General features: G+C 51.6%; 1 protein-coding gene across 3 annotated transcripts in view; it reads right to left on the reverse strand.

Moving 5' to 3' along the window:
• The window catches only part of CRTC3 (CREB regulated transcription coactivator 3), an 85,975-nt gene that overhangs the window by 27,740 nt on the left and 44,164 nt on the right, over nucleotides 1-14,071 (reverse strand). For all 3 annotated transcript variants that reach the window (XM_029950310.1, XM_029950308.1, XM_029950309.1), the window contains exons 3-6: nucleotides 13,061-13,180; nucleotides 4,969-5,030; nucleotides 3,313-3,375; nucleotides 891-991 (exon numbers count right to left, since the gene is read on the reverse strand). In XM_029950310.1, the coding sequence (XP_029806170.1) occupies nucleotides 891-991; nucleotides 3,313-3,375; nucleotides 4,969-5,030; nucleotides 13,061-13,180 (346 nt within the window). The remainder of the gene's footprint in view (nucleotides 1-890; nucleotides 992-3,312; nucleotides 3,376-4,968; nucleotides 5,031-13,060; nucleotides 13,181-14,071) is intronic.

Below are 14,071 nucleotides of genomic sequence, written 5' to 3' on the forward strand. Positions count from 1 at the left end.
ACTTCTCTGGGCAGTGAGCACTGGGCTCCCGTCCAGTTCCCACATTACTGGCAGCTCGACGTTCAGACTCCCATGAGTGGAGACACGGCCTGGCGGCCCAGATCACCTCTCAACCATCTCACACTTGAAACGCAAACCAACGTTTGAGCAAATGCAGCCATTTCTGAACTGCACCAAGAGAGCAAACACCACAGCAATTATTAGTAACTGAATCCCATCCCTACTGTGTGCAAGGAAATAAGACCTTGAATGTTCTCTTTGAAAGGAACGGAGACTATCTTGGGTTTCAATGGTCTCAAAAATAAAGAAAACCAGAAAAGCTGGTAGTATCTTGACCAAGATTTATTTATGCTCCTGTTTGAAGACCAAACACATGGCCCTAACCGTTTGTGGACAAGAGCCAATCTGCACAGGAAACCGGCAATTCAAGACCATAGTTCCTACTAGATCATCAACCCGAGGGAAAGGCAGGCCTGGAAAGGGTCTTAGTGAACCTGGCAGGTGGGGTGTCAGCACCGAGAATCTGTTCTAGCAAGTGCTCTGTGCATGCAACCCGTGTGTAGCTTTGCCACACTTCTCCAACACTGAGGGCCCCGCGCCGGAGGTAAGAGCATTAAGAGGCCAAATTCTAGAACTCTACACTGAGCAGAGGGGCAGAAGCACAGCCATGAGGAAGGCAGTCAAGATGCCAAGATAGGCTCCACAGAAGTGGCGACAGAGCCAAAGGCTCTGGTCGGGGACGTGAGAGAGGGAGAGACGGGAACAGGAAGACACATCAGAGTGGTTCGCGTGGTGGAGGAAGGTGAATGACGGCCAAATCCTGGAGCTCGTGTCATTCCAGCCAGAATGAGAAAGCACAGAGGCTGTTAGCAGGGCCCTTGGTGTCTTACCCATGTACGGGGCAGGCCAGGACGACTGGCCCCCTCCTCCATAGGGGTCCTGGGGCTTGGCGCTCAAGGCACTTGTGTGAAGGGCGGAATCAGAATTGGTCCTAAGGGGAGGAAGAGAGAGTCTGACTGAAAATCCATTTTTCCTTAGTAACAACGCAATATTCTTTGCTGAAAATTACCCACCAGAGAGAAGGCAGAAATGAGGAATTTACAACCATCTGTTAAGAAGAGGGGATGGAACCTATCTGAAGTCCCTCACATCAAACCAGAGCCTCTGAGGACTGCCCAAACCTCAAAGATGACGGTCTGGACCTGTGCAGTCTGGCACTCGGAGGCTAATGGCGTCACAGCCTACTTCCACGCTGACCCTGGGCTCATCGCCTCCCGCGGGACTCCCTGTTCTCCATCGCGACTCGAGGAACGCTGGGACCCAGAGTCTCTCCTTCTGAGCATGACACCTCCTGTGTGAAGGGCCACCTACCGCAGGGCTCCCCCGGCCCTTCCGGGGAGATTACAAGGCCAAGGCGACTTTGAAAATAATACTACATGTTCTCTGCCCTTCTGCCCTCGCTCTCGACGCGAGCACAGCAGCTGCGGAGTCACGCGGAGGACCCAGCTATCTCTGCCTTCGGCAGGTTCATAAAAGGCATGACAATGCCCCTCTTCTCAGTGAACTCTTCTTTGATTTAGGAAATATAACTGTGGGGTGCCTGGGGGGCTCAGTCTTTTACATGTCCGAATTTGGTTCAGGTCATGATCTCACGTTTGTGGGTTCGAGCCCCATGTCGGGTTCTGTGCTGACAGCTCAGAGCCTGGAGCCTGCTTCGGATTCTGTGTCTCCCTCTCTCTCTGCCCCTCCCCTACTTGCTCGCTCTCGCTCTCTCTCTCTCTAAAAATAATAAATAAAACATAATATATGTGTGTGTGTGTATATATATATATATATATATATATATAAACTGTGCTTCCTAGAAGAGGGCATCTTTTTATGTAGTTTGTTATTGCTACTTTGTTATTTTTAAATGAACAAGTACCTTTTATAAATCTCCAGTATAATGTCCAGTAGCAATAGACTGATGTCAACCTATGTGAACACAGCCACTCATGCGAACACTCTTTGAGGACTTTAATGGTCTTTAAGATTGTAGAGCAGTCCTAAGACAGTTTGGGAACCACTGATCTAGAGTGCATTTCTGAAATACTCCCAGGCGTTTCCAGGGGCTGCAGAGCTCAACTCTTAGGATATGATTATTTACTTATCCAATGGTCAAACTACCTGCCATTCAAGAGAGACTTCCAATTAGCCTAAAATGCCTCTCTGCGGTCTGTCCCAGGTGGCAGGCTCACGTGGCCGGGAGAGCCGCGTGGCCTGACTGGGTGCCGTGGCGGTGCCGGGCTCACACGAGGTACAGGCGGCTTGGAACCTGGAGGATGCATCGGGAAGGGCGTGGCCCCCGGGGTCAGAGACCCCGTGGTTTGGATTCCAGCTCCTTCACAAGAGTCCAAGAGGCTCAAGAGAACATCAGTCAAATGCAGAGAGTCAACTGGGAAAACGTGAAGACAGCCTGAGTATTAGATGATACCAGGGAATCACTGTTAATTTTGTGAAGTATAAAAACGGGCATTGTGGTTGTGTTTTCTGTAAGAGACGTTCTTCTTATATCCTGTTAAATAATATCCTGTTAAGTAAATAAATATCCTGTTAGAGATATTTATGTGTGTGATACTCTGTCCAGCAGGTGGTAGACCGGGGGTGGGGGGAGGGGATTCAGAAGAAAGGGGACGCGCAGACTTCCCATCACTCTTTTTCTCTTTAGTGTATGTTTTATATTTTGCACCAGAAACTTTTAATTTTAATCCCAGTACCACCACACATTAGCTAAATTGCCTTGGACAAGTCATTTAATCTCTTAAAACAGAAAATAATATTCACTCTTGAAGGATGCTGTCAGCATTGAGAAAAATGACCCCTATGAAAGCACTCAGTGCTGGGGTTGAGCCCAAAGCGATCAACGACGCTAAGCCAACTCTGGCCGAATGCCAATGTCTGCCCCTGTGTTTCTTATATATCTTGTTTGATCCCCACAACCATCCATTGATACGGGTATTATCATCTCCCTTTTCCAGGTGAATAAGCTGAGGCACAGAGAAGTTAAATAACTTACTCAAGGTCTCACAGCAAGAGCCAAGCAGCCCGTCTGGGACCTGCGGTTCTCACACAGTCTACGTGCTCTGTGCTGTCCATGCAGACATTCAAATAAATGGTGGGAGATTTAGGCCTTTAAAAATTTTTTAATACTTCATATAAACACATCTGATACGAATATCCTCTGGCAACTGGACAGTATATAATGAACCGCAGAACAATCGAATTGATTGGTCTTCTCTGAAATCCACTTCTACAAGCAATCAACCCAGGTACCTGTTAAGTGCAGAGGTCAGCCTGAACCCAGGGTGCTTTTCTTCTTTCCAAGGATGCTGTTGCCTTTAAAGAACAGAATGACACAGAAAGAAAAGACGTTCAAAATCCACAGGAGCAAAGGAGAGCCTGGGGCCTGAGTCCGAGAACTGGCTCTTGTCACCTGGCTGCACAATCTCAGGGACAGTCACTTCAAACCCTCTGTGATTTGTTCGTTTTGCTCAACGGCATTAAAATGAGGTCAGACTGAGTGATCTCTCCACTTCCTAGGACTCCTGACTTCCATGATAAAAAGCACCACAGACCAGGATTAGCTGGCTGGGCATGTAAGGAGGTCTGGCTTGGTTTTGTCTTAAAAAGGGGAAATAAGCACCTTTGAAATCGTTCAAATCTATGACCAACTCCTCTCTGGGGAGGAAGGATGTCTTGCTCAGGACACAGCCCAAGAGGGGGCGGCCTGGCAGTCCTGGAAGCAAAACCGCTTTCCCAGGCAGAGAGCCGTGAAGAGGACACGTAACTGTCATAACTGCCCAGTTTATGAAGACATCAGCCTAATCCCAGGGCCCTGGGAAGCTGAAGACATTTTTTCTCAGACACAAGTTTTCAAAATACCAGTTTAGAAATGCCGTTTTATGATTTACAACACAGTGTTGTATTTATCCCATGACCTTGCATCCCGGAATGCTTGAGGGCAGCTGAAAGCCTACTGGGGGCAGCGGGCCCCGTCACTCATCTTCGTGCGGACTTCCCAGGTCCTGACCACGTTATTCACGTCGTGCGCAGTCAGGATTCGCCCAGAGGGCAGGTGGAGAGTCCACCTCAACGCAGAGAGCTGAGTTTTTTTTAACACGCACACTTCAAACGCTTCCTAAACCTGACCCCAGCGGCCTGAAGATGGTGCCACATCTCCAGGAGCTCTGCCAGTCTTTTCAGCTTGTTTTACATTCTGTCACCCGCCACACTCAAAAGCACTCAGTTTTGTGTTGTACACGCTCTCTGTGTACAGAAACACTCAGAGACTCTAAGTCAAATCCACTGTGTAAATTACAGGTGTAGAAGCTTCTTAAACCTTTCGTTCCTTCCAACGGCGTACGAGGACACCCTGAGCAAAGGTGTTTATTTCTCCTATTTTCCCACGTTTCCAAGAGAAGAATCCCAAATCAGAATATTCCGCAGGGAGATGTATTCCAAATGTGTTTCTATAGGATTTTAAATATGAAGATCTAGATTTATTTAAAGTTACTTCTCATCTTAGACTTCCGAAGAAGCCTGTGATTGTTCCCAGAAGACCGAAGCTTTCTAAGAGAAAACAAAATTCTATGATTTATACTAGAAATCGCTACAATATTCAAGGTGGATAAAGTAAAGTGGAACCATCGACAAAAAGACACGTGCCCATCAAATCTTTTCAAAATATAGCTTGCTGGAGCACCTGGGCAGCTCTGCCATTAAGCGTCTGACTTCGGCTCAGGTCGTGATCTCACAGTTCATGAGTTTGAGCCCCACGCCAGGCTCTGTGCTGCCAGCTTGGAGCCTGGAGCCTGCTTCGGATTCTGTGTCTCCCTCTTTCTCTGCCCCTCCCTGGCTCATACTCAGTCTCTTTCTCTCCCTCAAAAATAAATAATCATTAAAAACATTTTTAAAATATGGTTTGCTTACCTTGGCCAACTCTCATCCAGAGGCTGTGGGGAGTAACTGGCTCCGAAAGTGCTACCATCAAAGTGGAATTTTTAATAAAGGAAAAATAAAATTAATGGAAGGTTGAAGCAGAAGAAGATGCCAGAATCATGGAGAGTAACACAAAGGGTTTCTGGTTCTTACTGTTTCTCTACCCTGACGGCTCTTCTTCCAGGAAGTTTCTCTCCTAAACTGCCTCTGGAAAGCCTTCTCCTCCAACCAGTGCTGTCTTTGTACGATTCATGTGTGCGGTCTGTGTTCTTTTTTTTTTTGTGGCCTGCTCAGCATCCTTTGTTTTCAAGAACTCCCTCCACCCTTCACCCCAAACCTGGTAAGGCCATCATCGTGCGCAAGGCCCCGCTGTCCCATGAGATGGTACTCAGGCTCAGTACTTCCAGTCAAGGTATCCTACACCCCTGGCAAGAGTGACTGGCTCGGGGCTGGGCTCCCGACAGAAATAAGGCCAGCGTGCCTCTGAGGAGAGCAGGGGGTGCCCTCGGCTGGGGTGGTGAGCCCGAGAGCCGCGTCAGCCTCTGCAGGGAGAGAAAGCCCGTCCACGCGGAGTCAGCGCAGCGGCAGCGCGTGGCCGACCCGGCCTCAGAGCGGCTGTGCGGGGCCCTGGGGCTTCCACTGACATCAGCCAGTAGGTTTCCTTTTTTTCAAGCTGAGGGTTCCTATTACTTACAACCCAAAGAGAGCTGCACTGGATTTGTGGAGAAACGTTACTTTCCTCGGGTTGTCAGGGGCTCCGTTTCCTAAATTCTGGTTTCTTCCCGGGGCCTAGCATGGCCCGGGACGTATTCTGAACGCGCAGAGAAACGCAGAGACAGACCGACACCACCATCAACGTGCTGAGGGCGGCAGAGGCGGTTAGTTCATTTACGGCCACAGAACAGTCTCTTCAGAACACCGTGAATCGTAATACTGTCCTGCCCCAAAGGCCGCGGTGATTCGACACGAAGCTGTCACCGCGCGGGCTCGGGAGGGCGGGGAGCGGGGAGGGGGCCTGTCGTGCGGGCCTGGCCTGGGCGTCCCGGTGGGCGCCGGGGTGTGCGAGGCCGCTGTGGCCGGGAGAGGCATTAGGATCACAGGGTCCGCTTTCCGTGTATTCGTTCTGTCGTCTCCAGTCAGCTTCTTTCTTCACCTGAGCCGAGCTCAACGCAGCAGAAGAGAGGACTTTCAAGAGAGACACTCCCTCAACCGGAACGACGGGGCTTCGTGTACAAGGACCGCAGGCCAGAATACGCCACAGGAGGCGACGGCGAGGAAGACGGCCCCTGAGAGACGAGGACCGCGAGAGCCCTGGTGCACGGAGCCGTCGGGGGGAGGCCCCTGTCTCCCCTTCCCGCGGAGCAGCCTGCCATCCCGGGGCCCCGGGGTAGTGCCGCTGAAACCGCTTAGCACGCTAACACCGATGACTCCAACGGTGAGGCCCGAGTCGGCACGTTAACCTTTCTGATGTATATGAACAGCACGGGTGCGTAGTGGTTTCCTGAGACTAATTTTTATGAGGGTCTCACCACCTCGTGCAGGCCAGGGTGCCGCGGCGGCCGACAGGCGCGATCCCCCTACCGACCGGCTCCACACTGCCCTGGGCGGGCCCCGCACTGATGCGGAACTCAGTGTGGACGCCCCACCGGCCTGGCCACTGCAGCCCCAACCCTCTGGGCTCCGGCCATGCTCGCCTCAGTCTCCCAAGGGGTCAGGGCCCAGGCACACCACCATCGGGCCCGGCTGGGATTTTTAATATGACAAGGCTGAGGCAGCAAAAATCGAAAGATGTGCCCTCTGAGCATTCTTAATTCTCACTGGCGCATGTCATTTACTGACTATTTAAAAACTCAAGATGGAACGCCTGGATGACTCAGTCAGTTAAGCGTCTGACTTTGGCTCATGTCATGATCTCGAAGTTCGTGGGTTCGAGCCCCGCATCAGGTTCTGTGCTGACAGCTCAGAGCCTGGAGCCTGTTTCAGATTGTGTCTCCCTCTCTCTCTGCCCTGCCCTCACTTGTATTCTCTGTCTCAAAAATGAACTATATAAAAAAAAAAACCATTAAAAAAATAAATAAATAAAAACTCAAGAGCTGCGTGGCATTCAGAGACCTGCCAGCGTCACTGGCTCATAGCCGAAGGCACGCCCGGAAAAGGTTCACTTCACCTTAAGATTTCAGGAGCTTTAAGGGTACATAAAGCCTTAGGGGTGGCTCAGTGGGTTAGACTTCGGCTCCAGTCAGGATCTCACGGTTCTGGGGTTGAGCCCTGGGTCGGGCTCTGTGCTGACAGCTCGGAGCCTGGAGCCTGCTTCCGATTCTGTGTCTCCCTCTCTCTCTGCCCCTCCCCTGCTTGTGCTCTCTCTCTCTCTCTCTCAAAAATAAACAAACATTAAAAATAAATAAATAAAACAGACTTCAGGAGCTTTAATTCAGGCGGCTCTGACTAGTCCACAGCACTGACGTGTCCGACAGGACAACCTAAAGACGGGAAAACGCCCTCGTCTGTAAACCTGAATTCACCACGAATTCTACAAACGACTGTGGCTCATCCACCAGCTCCCAGCAGGGCAGCAGTGGCCACAGGGTTGGTGATGAGCCCACCAGCTCCTCGGCCGTCACCCCCGGCTGGCCAGCCGGGGTTAACACGTCCCCACATTATCATGCACCTTCCTATTCGCGCCCCTCCCCATGCACTCCTTTCAGGTGCTTTGCTACCTCCTCCCGCTCCTCCGCCTCCAACCCTGATGCTCTGAGTCCCACGGTCTCACAGCCACAGCCCCTCAGTCCACACTGCTCGCAGGGGGACAGTACGGGGACAAGGGCCTCAGAACTGCTGGGCATCAGGCGGGGGGCAGCGCAGGAGGCTCAGGGAGGAGTGCCCAGGACAGAGAGACCGGGCCCACCCAAGCTCACCGGGGTCAGTCCCACCCTGGCCTCTGGCTCCAACCGGCACCTGTGGTCCAGTGACCCAAAAACCCAGACCCGCCGGCTGCCAACAGTTCATGAAGTCCAAGTCCGGGTTCCCCAATGCCTGCTCGGCTCTGCCACCAAAAGTACTTTCCAACTCCAGCCGGACACCAACTGCCATTCCCCCTCGCGTCTGCTCCTTTTCTCGTCCATCCCCCGTGTCTCCTCCACCCACGTGCTCCCCAGGTGCCTGCAGTCCCAGAGAGGAAGCCTCTTGTGTTCCTGCCTCAGGCCACTGACAGAGGGACCCCCTCCACGTGGGCAGTGTCAGAGGGAAGCTTCTTACTCACTCTTCCCTGAAGGGGAGCAGCTCTGCTGCTGATAAGACAGGACATCTGGTGGCCCATCTACCCACGGGTGGGGTCACTGCGCCGCAGAAGCTCCAGATGAGTCCACCCTGTCTCGGCTGGGCCTCCGGCCTCGTGGCTTGGGAGCACAGCCTGGCTTCTTCTTTCGGCTTCCTGTTTCCATGTGGTAAGCAAGCGCACCTGGGGCAGTGCTCAGGAAGAGCCTTCTAGAGGCAGCCGGGAGGCTGGCCATCTTCTCTCCCAGCCTCTGGAGCTCTACCAGGGAGCAGAGGGTGGGGGGCAGCAGCGGCGAGGCAGGTGCAGCCGGGGGTCTGCGTTCATGGAACCCACCCACATGACGACTTCCAGGGTCAGATTTAATACACAAAGCCGGTCACAGTTTGGTTCCTTCCTAATTTCTCAACCACGTCTTCGCCTGCATACTACTTCCTCTTGTGCATTCTGCCTCCGGCTACGTCCTGCTGGAACACAGCTTCGAGTCAAATGGTAAGGGAAGAATCGGAATGGGATCTTTCCGAGTCCTTGCGTCCGTGGAAACATCTTCCTGCTTCCCTGGGCACAGGAGGGGCCAGGCAGAAGGCTTGTGGAATTGTGAAGTCTGCACGTTTTCCGCTGAGAAACGCTAAACATCAGCCAGTTCCTTGTCCCGTAGGATGGAAATCACTAGTAGTGGGTATTAGGTAAAAACTGCGTTTTGTGATCAAATACATTTTGTTAGTCCTGGGTGAAGAGAAGTAGTTTTTAACGGCAGGGCTTGTCAGAGCCCTACTGGGAACTGTGAGGATTGCAGGGGGCTGTGACAGGCCGTGCACGTCATAGAAACGGTATTCTAGAAACCGATGTCCAAACACTTTCGTCTTGTTGTACAAGAAGAATCAAAGCAAGGACTGTTCCAATGAGGAAAGCCTCCCCGACACAGGCAGGTCCTAAGGCATCCCTTCCCGCTGTTCACGCTAGTCTCCCAGATGCAACAGACTCCTGAGCCTTGTTGAGAATTTAAATCGGAAATATTGCACACGTTTCTTTTTCTCTCTTTCTAAAAACACATGTAGAGGAAGGCATTTTCCAGGATTCTTCAGCGTGTCCTCTGTGTTCTCGATGTTATGACGGGTCTGAGATAATATTAAATTTGCCATCAGTTTATGTGAGCTGTTCAGAAACGCAACAAGTCGGCATCCGGGATCTGTGCCCGCTGCCCGAGGAGTGAGGGGGCCTTACGGAAGGCGCGGGCAGCCCTGCAAACACAGAAGAGCCTCTGCGCTGACCCGCGAGACCAGGCGCCAGCCAGGGACCAGGCAGCGCCTCTCCTATGTCCTGAGCGTGGCCTGGGGCGGGAGCCCGGCTGGACAGGGCCCTGGTCTGTGCCTGTGGTGGCCGCCTGTGCCAGTGGCAAAGCCCACCGCACCAGCCTTCGCAGAGGCCACGGCCGCCCACTGCGAGAGTAATCTCCCCGGGCTGGAGCTCTGCTGGCTGCCCACTCGGGGAGGAACCCGGAACATTCATTAAACAATGTTCGCTGTGTCTGAGTGCACCGTAGCATAGGGCTGAACCTCTGTCTAGGCCAGTCTGCCTGTGCTAAAATGACTTCCAAGTCAAGAAACAGCTGTAAGAAGAGAATTCTGGATACGTTTTTTCCCTTCTTGTTCTAACAAAGGTTTAAACCGGTGTTAACGCTTTCAAATGACAGAATGGTCTACGGCCACACCACCCTGAACACGCCAGATCTCGTCAAATGACAGAGTGGACGACAGCCATTAAGGAGGTAACAGAAGACCTGTGTGAAAGGCCATCGTTTCAAAATCAACTGAATGTGGCCATGAAAGGAAAGATGAAATCTTCCTCCAAGTTCTTCTGAATTGTATTAGTGCCTGCGATGTGAAACCATCCCTCTCCTACGTTTCGCCAGGAGCTCATGGTCCCTTGACTCCGCAGAAGAGACCTGCTGTCCATTAACAGACAGGCCTGAGCTCAAACATTTTTCATATCAGCAGATGCCCAGTCCCCAGACTCCGGTTGGGTGGTGCTTACGAAGAGAATAGGGAGAGGGTCTCACCATCTGGGGACCAGCCTTGTGCTGCGATGAACTTTAATTTGTGTATTAATTTAGCTTTTGCTCCCCTTCCCCTTTGAAGGTGACCTGTATTTGCCGCTGTTCTCACAAGGGGACCCATATATGGGGTCAAGGTACACCCTGTGATAAATCACCTGGGAGGGGACAGGGTTCCCTGAACACATGGTGTGGCCTCCCCTTCTGTGACTCTGCACAGGACACGCCCTCCGCCTGGAACATTCTGTCTCCGCTCTCTTCCTCTCTCGGCATCACCTGCAATCGTCTGCAATTATCTTCCTTAGTCATTTCTTTACCTGTGTGCTGCCGACCGCCTCCCCCAGATCGCAAACTCACCAGCGCAGAGGGGCACGCCTGTTCAACCACCCCTCCCCTGGGCGTGGAACGGTGCTCCCAGAGACAAGGGGCTCTCTAGATGTTTGCTGAGTGCACAAATCCATCACCCCCTTACTGGTGGCTTGTTCTGTAAGCCTCGGATGTACCGACAGGTTGCCTTCTCCCGCCTCCCTGTCACTGGTCCCAGCTGCCCCTCCTACGAGGGGCTTTGACCACAGCTCCCCACACTGTGCTGCGACCACTGCGTGCAACCAGAGGGCAGGGGACCATGTCACGCCCGCCATCATGCCCACAGTGTCTCAGTGGGGTCTGACGCTAGGAAATGCTGTTTTTTTTTTCTGTCCTTGACAGAATGTATTAAATAAGCAAACACCACCAACAAGCAAAACAAGTACTACAATGTAAAAACATTAAAAAAAAAGACAACCCTCTCACATGCATAAATGAATTTTTTTTTAATGTTTATGATTTTTTTGAGAGAGAGAGACAGAGTGCAAGTGGGGGAGGGGCAGAGAGAGACAGAGATACAGAATCCAAAGCAAGCTCCAGGCTCCGAGCTGTCAGCACATGGCCAGATGCGGGGCTGGAACCCACGAAGTATGAGATCATGACCTGAGCAGAAGTCAGACATTCAACTGACTGAGCCACCCAGGCGCCCCTAATTGTTTTTAAGCGAATGAACACTGTCCTCTGTCGCTGTCCTTCAATCCCCTCCTCTTCTAAGTTAGTCCCTTGGTTAAAAATCTGTGAGCATATGTATATACTTAGACCATGGTTGCTGCAAAAAGGCTCTGAAATAGTTGAAAGTATATTATGTATTTTTATATATGGCTATAAATACGTCATATATTATACTATTTACAGAGAACACCTACGGGAGAAAAAGAGAACGGAGACATTAGAAAGAAACATATTGTCAAATCAAGCAAAGAAACACTCAAAAGTGTTTTGCTTGAAAATTCCCAGCAGTCTCGACGAAGGTCTGATGTACTTGCTCCACCCACACGTGAGCTCTTCCCCCACTTGCGTTCCGCCAAGGGGCTACTACACGGCCAGAAGGGACCCCCAGAACCCACCGTCAGCGGCGCCCTCCCTGACAGCCATCACATAACACACAAAACTAGAAGTCAGGGTCTGTCGTGGACCAAATGCGAGGCATCCCGGGGGGGCAGAAGAGAGGGGAGACGTGAGCATTCCTGGGGGTCGCTACCCCTGCCTCCAAACAGGAAGCTGGAGGAAACCCGAGGCAGAAGCGTGTCCCTCTGCGTGTGCTACCGCCCCTCCTCCAGGGCCCCTCTCGACGGGGGGGCCTGGGGCTGGCCCACTGAGGGACCAGCTGGAGCGAGGGGAGAGGCCGGGGCGGGAGTCCGCGTGACCTGGGCTGAATCCAACCTCGGCAGCGGGAATCTGGGACAAGCGATTTTGATGCCCACCTTCCTCCTTGGAAAACGGGGGTTAAAAAGCACGAACTGCTCAGTGAGTTTTGAGGAAGAAATGACACAGAAATGGTCCGGCCCAGTGCCTGACATGGGTAGGTGCTCGGCAGACACGCGTGCCCTCCCCCCACTTCCTGGTTTCTCGAGAAGCCAGCTCCACCATCACTGCCAGGAACCAGCTGCACAGAGAGACGCACCCCGCCTTCCTGTGCCTTCCTCCACCCCAGAGAGGGGGGCGTGGGGGGGGCGCTCAGGGCCTCCTGGCACGTGGCTTCCCGTCCTCTCCCACAAAATCCAGCTCGGCTCTGTGTCCCCGAAGCCCTGAGTACAACGCTGGTGGCCTCGCGGTGACCGCTGCCCCCACCCCGGCCTCTGATCAACAAAATTATCTGGGGACTTTGAAGTCTCCTCTTCTTCATCCCTACTTTACAGCATAGTACTTGGCGCAGGTACTGCATAAGAATTTTCCTAACGTTATACTGTAGGCGCCATTTACTGAGTTTGGAACTCCATGAATAGATGATCATATGAACTTTCTTCTCTAAGTTGTCACACCAGGGTCCCTGGGTCAGCAGAAATAAAAATAAGTCCCCACTGTATATCTGTTTTTGCTAGAAGGACCAAGTCTCTCTAACCTGGTTCAAAGTCAGGTCTAACTGTGCCATGGCTGACTGTGGAAGAAAATCCTGGGGGAGCCTTGCAAAGGGGCCGAGTTACAGGTTTTCTGTCCCTACGTCACCCAATGCAGCTTTATCACCGTTTTCATCAAGTAAACACTCGCTATGATCTTTCCAAATTTTGGCTGCAGAGATGTTTCTAGTTTCCAACTCGTTTATTTTTATTGCCTCCCTTCATCAGATAAAATGAAGGCTTGGAGGCCAAAGGGGAACTGCAGGGAAGAGAAAGCTTGAAAACCTTTCCAACCTTTCAAGAGTCGAACTCCCCTCAGACAACGAGAAAGGATATTTGTCGTCCCGGCTTGTCCCCAGACCGTCGGTGGAGCGGGTGGAAGCGTGTCCTGGCGGGCCTCTCCACCAGCCCATGGTGGCGGGTCCCCCGTGCGCTGTCGGCCTGGTGCAGGGAAGGCTGTGGAGAGAAGGGACAGGAGTCAGCCTGAGACTATGAAATCGCCACTCACCCCCGGCAGCAGCCACAGATGAAAAGGCGGATTCTGGATTTTTTACGAGTGTTTATGACTGTGCCTTGAATCAAGGTAAACACAGTCTCGGAGCACGCGGGGCTGTTTCTGCAGCCGTCTTGGGTGTGTGAAGATGCCAGCTGAATCGATCATATATTAGAAGCGGTCACAGTTAGGAGGCAGGACCACAGCTCATACATCACGCCCCAGACACTCAGGAGTACGGTGACACACAAAAGGGGTCTATTTCAGATAGATTTAAGTTAGATACCTATAGTAACCGGAAATACAGATACAGTATCCAGAAATATATAGAGAGTATCCAGTGTGTGTGTGTGTATATATATATATATATATATATATATATATATATATAATAGTATCCAGAAATAGGGTATAAGGTCCAGAAACATCTAGAGTCCAAAAATAGATATAAAGTATCCAAAAGTGCAGAGACAGTGTCCAGAAATATATATACAGTATCCAGATATACATACAGTCTTGAGAAATATAACAGGATACCTACAGACTGTGGGCTATGTGTTCTACACAGAGTCTTTTTAAATTTCCAACTGAACTGACAATGTTTAAAAATTCAGGTCTGAGGCTTCTAGGGACAAATCTGAACACCCTGGCCACACCAGTTCCACGCTCCCATGTGGCAGAATGGACTGGAATCAAGAGTGGCTGCTCTCCGTGGGCGGGCCAGTCGTTCTCGTGTTTTAATGCTTCCACCAGCCACTGACTGACTTATGACGTTAGACATTTGAGTCTGTAACCCCTCAGCTACGGAAAGAGAAAAGAATGCTACCTCAACACAAGTTGAAAATGCGCAATTC

Source organism: Suricata suricatta, chromosome 9 (assembly GCF_006229205.1).
Source record: "Suricata suricatta isolate VVHF042 chromosome 9, meerkat_22Aug2017_6uvM2_HiC, whole genome shotgun sequence".
Taxonomy (NCBI): Eukaryota; Metazoa; Chordata; class Mammalia; order Carnivora; family Herpestidae; genus Suricata; species Suricata suricatta.